A 14,186-nucleotide genomic window follows, 5' to 3' on the forward strand; every position below is an offset into this window, starting at 1 on the left:
AAATTTCATTTAAAAAAAGTAAAAATTATTAGGTCGTAACTTTTTAAAATTAGTTTCAAAAATTTTCATAAATTTTTTAAAAAATTTCTCTGCATCTGTTTCTATTGATTTTCGTCAAAAAATCTGAATAATTTTTCTTATTATCAAGAAATTAATATAAAATTTTAATGATATTTATTTAATTGTGCGTTTATTAAAAAAACTTATTAGTTTAAAAAAAATATTAAGTAAATAATACTAAGCAGTGAGTAATTGTTATTAGTATTTTTGATTTCTTTATTCGCTTATTTGGCTAATTCATATTTTACTTGATTAATGACCGTTAACTGAGAAAATAAATAAATCTCTAGCTTCCTTATACGCTTTCCTAGGGTAAAGAGTATATGTACTAGGCAGATGAATTGAATTTTTGAAGGAAAACTGTTTTAATCACTTTTTGATAACTATATACAAAAACAATTAACAACGAAATTGATTTTATAACACGCTATCTCTCCTCATTGTCATAGCTAATGTCAGTGTACTTCGAAATTTTAAATTCAGAATATGGAAAAGAACTCAGGTTGATTCATTCTATAAAATAAATTTTCAGCAATAAAATAGTGCTAGTACAATTTATCAAATATGTGAACCTTCTAGGTTCATTTTAAAAATGTTAAAAAGAATTTAAATGATATATGTAAAAAGTGTTTATAGTCTTTTTAATTTGATAGATGTACTTGCTTTTGATAAATTCAAACCAGACAGCTATTCATACCAATCTTATGTGTATTCTATTTTATTATAATATCAAAATTAAAATGATGTCTAGCTAAAAAGCTAAATTCAATATGGCATTTTTAATAAATTATAAAGTTTTAAAAAGTAATGTTTGCGCAATATTGAGTAATGAAAAATTTTATTCCACCCAATTTTTATTCAACATTTAATACGTATTTATTTACAAATTCATTGCGTTCCTGAAATCTAACCTCTATTCTAATCAATTAAAATTCTTAAATCTATTTTATCTTGTCTTGGAATGAAATATTAAATTATTGCCCCCATTCACAGGATTTTTCGAATCTGTAAACACACTTTCTTCTAAAATCAATAATGTTTTCTAATCTATGAAACATCGACTTGCATGCCAGAAATTTCAAATATGTCGCTTGATTGCAACCTGTATTGATAAGATTCTGCAATGTACACAGTGTGTCGAACTGCTCTAAAAATGATTCCTTTGTGATTATTTTATTTTTTTTCTTTTAAATTTTGTTCAGACTAATATTTTTAATATTTAAAATAATTTATTTCTTATAATATGTTATTTTAATATTAAGAAGTATATAGCAAAAAAAAATCATAGATGAATAAGAACATATTGATTTTATTTATTAATTTTATGTATTAATTTTATGTCTGAATTCTACATATTAATTTCATATATTAATTCCATATGTTAATGTTATGTATTAATTTTAAATATTAATTTTAAATATTAATTTTAAATATTAATTTTATGTATTAATTATATGTATTAATTTTAAATATTAATTTTATGTATTAATTTTTATTATTAATTTTGAATAATAATTTTATGCATTAATTTTATATATTAATTTTAAATATTAATTTTATGTATTAATTTTTATTATTAATTTTAAATAATAATTTTATGCATTAATTTTATATATTAATTTTAAATATTAATTTTAAATATTATTTTATGCAGTAATTTAATATATTAATCTTAAATATTATTCTGCAGTAATTTTATATATTAACTTTAAATATTAATTTTATGTATTTATTTTCTACATTAATTTTCTATATTTCATATAATTATTTTTTGTATTAATTTTAAATATTAATTTTATAAATTAATTTTATAAATTAATTTCATTTTTGAAATTTGTGTATTAATTTTGTATATTAATTCTAAATATTATTTTCATAAATTAATTTTATTTATTAATTTTATGTGTTATTTTTACAGATTAATTTTATATATAAATTTAATGTAATAATTTCATGTTTTAATTTTATACATTATTCAAAAAAACATTTAATAGCTCATTAATAAACTTAACACTTAAATTTTTTAAATAAATGTCAAATCAGAATATTGCATAATTTATTTATAATCATAATTAGGAGCGTTCACAAATTCTAAATTGAAAAAATGAAGTAATTTTGGGGAATCAATTTTTGGAAAACCAAATTGGAGAACCAATTTTTAGGAGTCATACTATGGAATTGAAAGTACCGTAACAGTTCTCTGCTTTTGGCAATTCCATATATATATAGTTATTATTTCTATTTCAATGTTATCTAAAGATATATCAATCGATCAAATTATATAAAATAATTTTTATGCATACTATTGCAAGCGAAGAGCACTAGCATAATTTTGAAATGTGTCTTTAAATTTCTGAAGAAAAATATTAACGCAGAATATCCTTCTTTCCCCCCAAAATATTTGAATTTTCAGCTTAATAACAGAAGGGGGGAAAAAGAAGAGAAAGATTTAATTTTACTAAAATATTGGTAGCCAGCTACGAGTTTAGGTGCTGAGTTGTCCATGTGACAAAGTTTTTTAAATCTCTACTGATTGTAACTTTATATTAAGTAAACTAAAGTATTTTTATTTTTCATTTAATTTATGATGAAATTTTATTACTAATTTAATTTGATTTAGTATGAAAAAATTCAAATAACCTTTATTTAATTATCCTTTGATCTAAACTAATAATATAGATTTAATATTCCTGCTATGATTTAAAAGAGTATGAGTGTTTAAGATTTCCAGTGAAAATTGATATTTAAAAAATTTCGGATTTTTACAGTATCGCATCGTATGACAAATTGTACTCAATAAATATTAAGTGTTTTCATTTAAATTGGAATTTGAATTTCAAAAATTTCGAACTCGAATTTGAATTTTAAACAATGAAAAATTTTAATTTAGTTAAAATTTTAAAAAAAATTGAGTTTACATTTTTATTCAATTTGGCATTAAATTTTAAAAAAAGTTAAATTCAAATTTTACTTAAAAGATAACGAATATAATTTCAATTGAATTAAAATTTCAATTGAAATGTGGTTTCGGAATTTCATTTAAATACGTAAATAAAAAACGAATTGAAATTTCAGTTGAAATGTGGTTTTCGAATTTCATTTAAATACGTAATTCAAATTTTGATTAAATTTTTATTTCACGTTTCTATTTGAAGAAAATGTCAAATTCAAGTGTTAATTAAATTCGTGTATAAATCCATTCAAAAGTAATAGACCTATAAATAATATGCAAAAATATTTATTCGGCAATGTTTTAATTAAACTAGATTCAAGATTTATTTAACCCTTTGTCGCAGATGGGACACCTGTGTCTCTTTTATATATATTTTTTTCTGATGCTCTAATTACAAGCTATATATACATAGCCTGTAATAGCCAAAGAGTAGGGCACATCGACCAGAGGTCTATTGCACCCGAACCCTAAATCATGATTAACAAGAAAGCTTTGTAGCTGAAATAAAGTTCAGCAAACAACTTACTGGACTCTTGTAGTTCTCAGGCTTTGATGCAATGTTGCCCTAAATGCTCAAATCTTTGAACAGAATGGATCTCACAATCACTAAGTATATATCGTGAAGTCTCCTCCCCAAGATGACAACCTCGACAAAGAGAATCAGATTCAATACCCATTATGTACAGGTGTCTCTTGAGCGTGCAGTGTCCAGTGAGACGACCAATGATCTTCCTCAAACTGTTCCTGTTTAGCTTAAGAAATTCTTTCTGACGCACACTAGGGACAGTTACGATTTAGCTCTTTAGCTTGTCTCTGACCATCCGATTTACGCCATTGCTGATGAGTAATTTTGCCATAGAGCTTGAATATAGATGCTCTGAATGATGTGGAAGATATTCCCAAGCCCGTGCTGCTTCATCGGCTAGCTCATTTCCAAGAATGCCCATGTGTCCAGCTACCCAATGTAGGTATACCTTGTTATGAGTAGAGAGGTCACAGAGGACCGAGAAGCACTCGCACACTAGTGAAGAGGTGAATTTACACTTTGATAGTGATAGGAGAGCAGCCTGACTTTCAGAACAGATGTGGATAGGCATATTTAGATATCTCCTGTCTAAGCATATCCTACAGCACAAGAAAATAGCATAGACCTTAGCCTGAAAAAAAGTGGAATAACTACCAAGATGAGAGTGCAGTTTGATACCATCATTGGAGCAGTAAATTCTTGCCCCTGATTTAAGACCAAGCCTTGAACCATCGGTGTACCATACTAGACATTTGCCTTTAAGCCACTGAGGAGATTTAAGCAATTCTTCTCTAGTAGGAAAATGGATCTTGAAGGGCTTATTAAAAGCATATCTTAGTGACATATAACCACTAGGCATAATAAAAGAGGGAATATTCGACAACTGCGAAACAAGATGGCCCCATGACAAGTGCTTAAATTATTCTTTCCATAAGCCAAGGTACATAGGAAGTTTAATACTAATTTGAGATTCAATTTCAATACGTAGATTCAACGGGAAAAGCCCGAGTAAGCATTCAAGAGCAGCTGTGTGAGTGGTCCTGAGAGAGAGACTGACAAGGCTACGCTGACCATTCCTTGTAGTCTGTAAAGATATTGCCATATGTAATAATAGGACTAATAATCATTTAGTACATTCAGTAAACTATCTTGGGGGATAATCCACAGGTTTTACCAATAGCATTTCTGCAAGACCAGAATATCATCTTGGCAGTGCGGATACAATATTCTAGATGATAACCACAATTTAGTTTAGAGTCATGATGAACCCCGAGAAACTTGACTTTCTCAGTGATTTCCAACCTATAGTCTAGAGGTAATACACATCAACTAGATTAAGACGCCTTTTCCTGGTGAGGGCCACAAGATCTTGGAAGGGTTAGTAGATAAGCCAGAATCAGAGCACAATCTAGATACTTCTAGAAGTGCACTGTTCATGATTTCAGAGACTGTTTTGCCATACTTGCCTCTGACAACAATAACATCATCAGCATACCCAACACAGGGAATGCTAAGATTGGCTAACTGAACTAGCAAAGAGTCCATAAACATACACCATAGGATGGGGGACAAAACCCCACCTTGAGGACATCCTGAGGTTCCATGAACTCTCATGCTTGTGCCAAGTAAAGAGGAACAAACATACCTGAAGAACAGTAAATAAGCTATCCACTCGGTGAGGACCAAATTGATACTTCTGGTTTTAAGTGCATTGATGAGAGTCTCAACAGGGACTTTGTCAAAAGCACCTTCGATAAATACCGCCAGAGCAATATTTTTATCGGAGAGTGTTTTCTCAAGCATCTAGGAGAGCTCTGTTGTGGCAAGAAGTCAATAGATGGCAGCATGACAAGCCTGCAGAAGGCCTTGCATGCAGCACTACTAATTCCAATATTTTAAAACTAAACTTAAATTATTTTTGTGTCACAATAATTACAATTTGTTTATTTATTAATTTTAACTTTAATTTTATGTTTATTTATTAATTTAATGTTATTTATATTATGTGTATCTTTATTTTATTAACTGTATAACTTTTCTTTTTAACTGTAACCACTGCAATAGATTGATAAATTATATGATATTTTCCGTTTGCAAGACGGATAGCATTAAGGTTGCAACTATAATCTTTTGTAAGGATTTTTGCAACCTTAGAGGTGGCAGAAATTGTGTTAATACCATCGCAGAAAGTTTGCCAAGACCGACGTTCAGCTGCTCTAATAGCCTTATTATAGGTAGTTAGAGCGTTCTCGTAGGACTGCCATTCCCCAGAATGTTTTGCCCTGTGAAATAGCTTCCTACATTTCTTACGTAATTTATTAAGCTCAGAAGACCACCAAGGAGCACGCCTTGAGGAGCTAGTGGACGTAACATTACAAGAAATATGAAATGAATAGAGTATGATCTGTCGCACTTGGTCAACAGTCCCCTCCACTCATTAACATTTTTTTCTTCACAGAGAGGTTTTCTACCTTCCTAGACAGTTCTTTCCTGAAGGAACCCCAGTCAGTTGTTCTGGGGCTCGTCCTTGGGACGTTCAGACCAGTGAAGCCTTAAACAGAAAAAGTAATTACTTGATGATCAGAAACAGTAGCTGCATCAGATACCTTCAAATCAGTAATGTAATCTACAGAAATAGAATTACATAAAGTAAGGTCAATGACTTCTTTTCTCTTACACGCAACAAAGGTGGGTTCATTACCTTTATTAAGGACATATAAAATAAAATATGCTCCATTAATATATCCCCCCGCTGGTTACAATCACTACTACCCCACACTGTGTGGTGAACATTTGCATCACAGCCGAAGATGTGTCTGCAGCTATAACTACAGTGGACAATTATTGATTTAGCAGCATCAAGCCAGTGGGACTTTCATCTCATAAGGCAAAAACAATTACAAAGTCAGAAAAACTGTTTCTTTGTCATTGTGTAAAAAAACTGTTAGATTATCGGCATTATATTTGTATTAAAATATGAAATAAAAAAAAATTTAATTTGAAAATTTTTATTTCTATTCTTTTTTTTCTTTTTTTTCCTTTCTAAAAAGTAATAATTTTTTTAAGACTGTGAATAATTAATTTTGTAAATTAAAGAAATTTCTATGAGAAATAATTATTTGTCTTAGATCTAAATAACTGCAAATAAATGCAAATTTGAAACATTATTGTTTGGTAGTGAGCCTTGTTTGGAAGATTTTTTTACCTTTAGCGTAGAAAAAGATACCGGTGTTTCCTGCTGTATTTCATAACCATCGATTATGAAAATGCTGAATATAACAATTTTCACCTATTATGACCTGAATATAATACCAAATAATTTTAAAAAAAGTACGAAAAGTATGTTTAATAAAAATTTTGCAACGAATGGTTAAAATGAAAAAGAAAAAAAATTTTTTTTTTCTCTCTCTCAGTGAATTAGCAAATAACTCACTTCGTCTACTTGATCGCCAAACACATTCTGGCAACCCTGTACTTGCACTACCTTCCTTCTACGCGTGTATTCTCCGCGTGCAAGTGTGGATTCTGAAGCAGATCGAAGATGCGGATCTCTAGAATATTCTCATGGAATCTCACTCAGCGGGGCATTTTTTCATAGACATATGTTAACCTCGTGGTCGCCCTCGGCTTAATTCCAGCTGCTTCTCGTGTATGTTAAAGATGACATGTTTCAAAATAGATCCCATTTTTTTCTCCACGTGGTTTTGTTTATAACATCTATCTGAGTCAGAAATATAGTTAAATTGTCTCCCAATGGGAAAATTGCAATCATATTTTTTTTTTTTATTAAATTTCATTTCATTTTTCCCCACGTGGTTTTGTTTATAACTTCCATCTGAGTCAGAAATATAGTTAAATTGTCACTTAATGGGAAGATTAAAATCATATTTTTATTAATTTTCATTTCATTTTTCTAAACGTGGTTTTGATAATAACTTCCATCTGAGTCAGAAATATAGTTAAATTGTCTCCTAATGAGAAGAGTGCAATCATATTTTTTTATTTTTATTAAATTTCATTTTATTTTTCTCCACGTAGTTTTGCTTATAACTTCTATCTGAGTGAGAAATATAGTTAAATTGTCTCCTAGTGGGAAGATTGCAGTCCTATTTTTTATTTTTATTAAATTTCATTTCATTTTTCTCCACTTGATTTTGTTTATAACTTCCATCTTAGTCAGAAATATAGTTAAATTGTCTCCTAATGGGAAGATTGTAATCATATTTTTTATTTTTATTAAATTTCATTTCATTTTTTTCTCTACGTGGTTTTGTTTATAACTTCCGTCTGAGTCAGAAATATAGTTAAATTGTCTCCTAGTGGGAATCCCATTATTTCACTAGTTTTTTTGCTTTCGTCAGCCTTGCTAAATTTTACTAAAAGTCCAGACACTCAAAATATGTTTTTTTTATATAAAAAAAAGTCAATTTATTTATGAAAACCTTTGAAACTAGCTTTCAAATCTTGTATTTTTAATCTGTAGTAAAATTTGTCAACCAGAAAATATATATATACTTTTTATATTATAACGAAGTTTGAAATTGGACAATCGAAAACGTTTCAGGAAATTTAAGACAATAAATAGAAACAAAAAGCATTTGCGTGGTTTACTTAATTTGAAAACTTAGGTTAACGAGTAAACCTATTAAGTAAGGTTGTTAGATTTCTTGTACTCTTATATTTAAAGACGACAATTAAAAAACAACAATTAATGTAGCTCATTTTTTTTTTAAGTAGGCATTGTTTTATTCAAATTTCGATTACTATTTCACAAACGTAAAAACATGTTTTTGGCTTGCCATTTTTAGAAAACTTTACATCTCAGATGCTATACCGTAGAAGCAAGTTTTAAGAAAGAACAGCAGGAAAAAAAAACTATTTTGTATTATAAAAATATGAGTGCAAATTTGTGAAATATGTTTCTGAAGTGTTCTATCACATTTTTACGATAATGGAAACCATTTTAACTAAAATTTTTACGATGAGTTAAAACTTAGATGTAAAGGGGAGGGGGAGCTCCATTTAGTGATGGATACAAGTAATGACTAGTTTATGTCATAGAAATGCAGGTTCTTCTGTGCAAATTTGTGAAAGATATTTCTGAAATGTTCGATCACATTTTGACAATAATGGAAACCATTTCAACTAAAATTTTTGCGATTTAAACTTAGGTGTAAAGTAGAGGAACTATTCAGTGAGGGTTTACAAGTAATGACCATTTTATGTCATATAGAAACGCAGGTTCAGCCATTTAAATTTGTGAAATATATTTCCGAAATCTGAATGAGTCTCATTACAATTTCAGTCTAAATTTCAGTAGAGTTAAACACGATAAAAACTATTTTAACACCATTTTTACAAAGAGTTAAAACTCAATTGTAAATTGTATTGCATTATTTTAAGGGAAAACACGAGTAAAAAATACTTTAAAACAATGGTTTCGTACACCTAATTTGTAAAAAAAAACTTTTTAATTAGGGTAAACCAACCAGCGAAGGAACACTACCCAGTGAAGGAACATTTCATATATACTGATTAAAAATAAGAATTTGAAAGTTTTTTTAGATTGATTGGCAACAATAGCTTACTGACAAACAATAGGAAGTTATCTAGCAATGTTTTGGATTACCTGGTCAAATAGACTTCTCTGGAAAAATTTTTGAATTTGTTATTATCTCCGCAACACCTTGTTTCTTTGAGAAACTTATAAAATGAGTGTTTGTATTTATATGTTTGAAGTGGAATTAATTGCATGCAATAGTTTTATTTTTCTCACTGTGATAAAGAGAATTCAAAATATAGTTATTGAAGTTACGTTTTATTTTTTTTAAGCATCATAGCATAATAAAGTACTGAGATAAGGGGGTGTTTATTCACTGGATCACCAAACGATGAAAAACCAGTGAAGGAACAAGTGTTCCTTTACTGGGTTCTTTCCTAAGTTAATGAAAATAAAAGATAAACTTTAATTTTCTTGTACCTTTAGTGATGTTCCGCATCAAAAGTATGTTAAAAATACGAAAAACAACTTCTAACCAGTGAGGGAACAGGCATGTTTCTTTACTGGGCATAGATTTCCCAGTTAATGAACACTATGCGTTAATATGTTGACACTTTAATTTTCAATTCATGATTACAAAAAAAAGTTACAATTTTCCGAGTATTTATATGTTATAATTTCAAGAATAATCTTGTTTTTAAATATTTGTATGACTTATAAATTCATAAAGAGCATTAAAAAATAACCAAAATTAAGTGTTCCTTTACTGGGTGTTCATTCACTGGTAAGAGCTGTTCCTTCACTTGGTCTTCTTACTACTTGTTATTTGAACCTCCAAAACTTTAAAACAATACTATGTAAGTTCTATACACTTTTTTTTACGTAATTTGCAATTAGTAACAAATATGATGACACTGCCATTTAACTAAAATTGCGAATTTTGAAATTAATATGATTTTTCAAAAGGCAAGCGAAGCTTAAGTGTTCCTTCACTGGTTAGTTTACCCTATCCACAATACGAATGCAACATAGAATTGAGTTTTAATCCAAATATCAGTGTAATTTTTTAAATACATAGTATCTTTCATTTCGTAATAAGTTTGATCAGGAAATATCAGTACCATGTGTGTTAGTCAAAAATGTAACAAAAACAAATCATGATTCACGTTTTTCTAATTTTAAACAACTGGTGACTTAATCAATTTATACTTTACCCCTTACACACATTCTGTTTATCAATACGAATCTTATCTTCCGCCGCGTGTGTAGCAAAAATGAAAACCTCATGCTGACGTGAAACTTGTAATATTTTTCTTATCTATTAGTTCTAACTTATTTTTTTTTGTAAAGCATTTCCTTCGTCAACAAGCAAAAGTTTCCAATCTAGATCATCTCTTTCTTTATTTACTTTTTACTCACATTTTCTTCATACTTCAAATAGTGCATGTAGATCATACAGAATGTTATATATTTCACGTATGTTTTGAAAGTCAGAAAAAAATAAGTGAAGTATTTTAGATATAAGAAATGATTGAGTAGCTAATTTAACCTTTTTTTCTTATTTTATTTTATAACCGTCGTTGAACAGCCGACCCAATTTTTTGGTTTTACGACTACTGGCGTTCAACTCCGTAGCCTTGTAATTTTGAACCCAATCCAGAAGAAAAGGGAACTCCTGGATCAAGTATTGGAAGTAATTAGCTTTCGTGGAGGACTTTTTGGTGGAACTAGCCCGCATTTGCGTTACATGGAGGGGAAAACTACGGAAACCTCTCATGGTTAGCCTGACAGCAAGGGGACCCTAAACCATGACCCGTCTACCACTGAGGATATTTTACGTCAGCGCTGTGGTCGGTGCAAGCCAGATGCAATATTCGTATCTGGGATTCGAACACTGTTCGAATCCCAGATACGAACACTGTTCGAATCCACATTGGAAGGCGAACCCTGAGCAATTTTTTATATTATTTGTACTGTGAATATAAGTTTAAACGAATTACTACTCATATCTATGTCTTTTGTACATTCGGGTCATTGAATCCGTTTTGTTCTCACTCAATAAATGCAATTTGAAATATTCCGAATCAAATTACGGTAAAAAGTACCGGCACATCAGGGTACCGGTACTTTATACCGTTAATTACCAGTACCAACACTTTATACCGTAATTGTCCCATAACAAATCAATAACTCTGGGGGTTCGGAATTGTAGATTTATCTCTCTCTGGTTTAGGTGAAAATTACGATTTGTGGACTAATGATGTGGTGTATGAATGAGACCACCCTATTAACGGATGTGATGTATGAGTGTGGCAGAAGTCAAATTCTTAGTCATAGATGGCGCCACTGGAAAACAGGAACAATCGCACTCCTCAGCCTTATGGCAGACAACATATCACAGAGCATTACAAATAAAATTTTGAGAAAACGATATTTGATCATATTATCAATAATAATTCTGAAACATAAAGCTATACATGCTTGTTCTTAAAATACATATTTTTAAACGAGCTAAAAATACATACTTAAGTGCACGTACAGTTCATTTTAAAATGTTTGTGTACTTGCGAAAGAATATCCTTACTTCGGTTACCTTCTAAATAATCATAAAATAATTTGCGAACTACCCACTTAGAAAAATTAGTTCGACGTTGAACCATATTATCACTACCTTGAACCATAATGCGGGAGTCACGGTGGCTCAGGGGAAAGAGCATTAGCCTCCCAATGAGGGGATGGAGGTTCGAATCGCTTCAGTAGCTAGTGCTGATACAAATTCTGCTCACGGCTCGCAACAACCAAAGAGCTGACATTAAATATCTTCAGTGGTCGATGGATCACGGGTAAGAATTTCCGTATCGTCTGGTTAACCGTGGGAGGTTTTCTCCTCAATGTTTCATCAAAAATTCCTACACAAAGGTTAGTTTGTCCCAAAGCTTAATTTAGGAGTTCCCTTTGTTTCTGAATTGGTATTAAAGACTGCGCAGTTTAACATTTGTAGTTGTAAACTCAGAATTAGGTCAACTGTTCAATGCCGGTTATAAAATAATATTAAAAAAAAAAGACCTTTATGTTGTCCAAATTTATAAAACCTTAAAAAATATTTAAATTAAACACTTTATTCGTCAACTTTCATAATATTGTGTAATCAATTTTAAGAAGCACAATAATATGGTCCAATTTCCCTCTTATTAAGGTTTCAGCAAACTTGAACAGTATAATGTTTTTTTTTTACACGCGCCGCAATTTTTAACAGTTAAGTCTAAGCCTCGTAATTGTACTTGACCTCGGCAATAGTAGAGCGAACAAATCTACTAGAAGGTTCTACTTGTTTTTTATGTTAATATATTTTTACCAAAAGGAGAAAATGTGCCGAGAGCTATAGCTATTAAAATGAAGCCATAAACAAAGCATATTATTTGAGCTCGTGTCTTCAGATTTGATTAGGTTAGAGACCTAAGCAAAGCAACCAAAAAGAAATATTCACGTGGTTAAAGCATGATTGTTTATACCGATAGGTTATTATTTCTCTAATGTTTATTCATTTGAACAAAAAAAATATGTTTACTTTTTGTAGTATAGTTGAATAATAATTAATTAATATTTTGAATGTTCAGTAGAGAAAGAATTTAAAAATATTCCACTTATTCATAAAAATAAATTTTGATTCATGAAATTTTTATTTATTATTATGAAATTTATATTTATTATTATTAAATTTATATTTATTATTATGAAATTAATATTAATTATTATGAAATTTATATTTATTATTGTGAAATTTATATTTATTTCGTAGTTTAAGTGTCTTAAATTGAAATTAAAGCTTTAGTTTTTAACTATATTTTCTACTTTGCTGACAGAAAATGTTTGAACTTCGAAAAGCAAAAATATTTTAAAGAAAATGTGTTTATTATCTTCAGTTTGATAAAAATCATTAAAATCGCTGAATAATTTTCAATTTTTGCAAATTTTTATGAGTCTAAAAGTACAGTGTAGTTGTAACTTTTTCTATTACTGAATAATTTTAAATTTTTGAAAATTTTTATGAGTCTAAATGTACAGTGTAGTAGTAATTTTTTCTATTACTGAATAATTTTCAATTTTTGCAAATTTTTATAAGTCTAAGGGTCTTATGAGTCTTTTCTTCTTCACAAATTAGGGGCTGAATAATTGTTAAAAATAACAGTCATATTATTCGCTAAAAAGTGTTCTTTCATGAAATGTTAAAAGTTTCTGATAAACTGTTTAATACAGAATTTTGATAATCAAATTTTACTACAGAATTACATTTATTGTCAACCACTTCAGCTTTTTAAATACACTTAGTTATTAAATTTTTAATATAATTTATTCATTTTTCATCCATCATTGAATCATATTCCCCAAATTAAATTCTATTTCACTCAAAATACAGAAAAAAACATTGAAATGCGATTAAAATAAAACAGCGAATGATATTTTTTTCAATATTTTTTGAACTGTTGTATTCCATTAATCAACGAACCAAATATACTAATTTATACAAGTTAATTAACAAAAAATAGCAATTTGTTCATTATTAGGCTATAACTAATTTATTTTCCTTCCTAAGAATTATGGCGCCTTTATTTTACTCATGTCATCTAGAGCTCCATGCTGTTGTACGTGTTGAGACAAACTTAGTGAGATGACAGCTAGTTTTCTGATTTGCATATAATGATGAGCATAGCATTCTTATTGTGTCATCTTTATTTGTTTTGTCATTCTTAAAATGTGTATTTCCGCGTTGTATATGTTTAAAAAAGAAATATTTGAATGAAGTTTTTATTACAAAGTTTTAAATGATGCATTTTTGTTTTGTTTATATCTTTTAATATTTTTTAATATTTTTCATTCGTCTATTTCTTACCCAGTTAACGGTAATTGCTTATATTACACTCGTGTAAGAAATTAAGAGGATTTTCAGACTTGGTCGATTATCTCTGTAGAACTACACGACCGATTTTATTGAAATTAGATATGTACTTACATTGATACAATACAAAACAAATAACCATTCAACAATTGTAATACACTCGCATGATCGTGCGCATACATGGCAGTACTTTTACTTTCGTTACTTGTACCGCCGGTACAAGTAAAAAGTACGTAGTTTATCCTAATTC

At 29.2% G+C, this 14,186-nt stretch overlaps 1 protein-coding gene across 1 annotated transcript; it reads right to left on the bottom strand.

The window, feature by feature from the left end:
- Positions 1–4,868: 4,868 nt before the first annotated feature.
- LOC139426852 (uncharacterized) lies at positions 4,869–5,342 on the bottom strand. Its single transcript, XM_071186954.1, has one exon. It carries the CDS (start codon positions 5,340–5,342, stop codon positions 4,869–4,871), a length of 474 nt encoding a protein of 157 aa, XP_071043055.1.
- Between the last annotated feature and the right edge of the window lie 8,844 nt (positions 5,343–14,186).

The sequence above is a fragment of the Parasteatoda tepidariorum genome, chromosome 10, assembly GCF_043381705.1.
Source record: "Parasteatoda tepidariorum isolate YZ-2023 chromosome 10, CAS_Ptep_4.0, whole genome shotgun sequence".
NCBI lineage: Eukaryota > Metazoa > Arthropoda > Arachnida > Araneae > Theridiidae > Parasteatoda > Parasteatoda tepidariorum.

Coding starts and splice junctions, on each gene's coding strand:
- LOC139426852 (XM_071186954.1), bottom strand. CDS start 5,342: ATGCTTGAGAAAACACTCTCCGATAAAAATATTGCTCTGGCGGTATTT.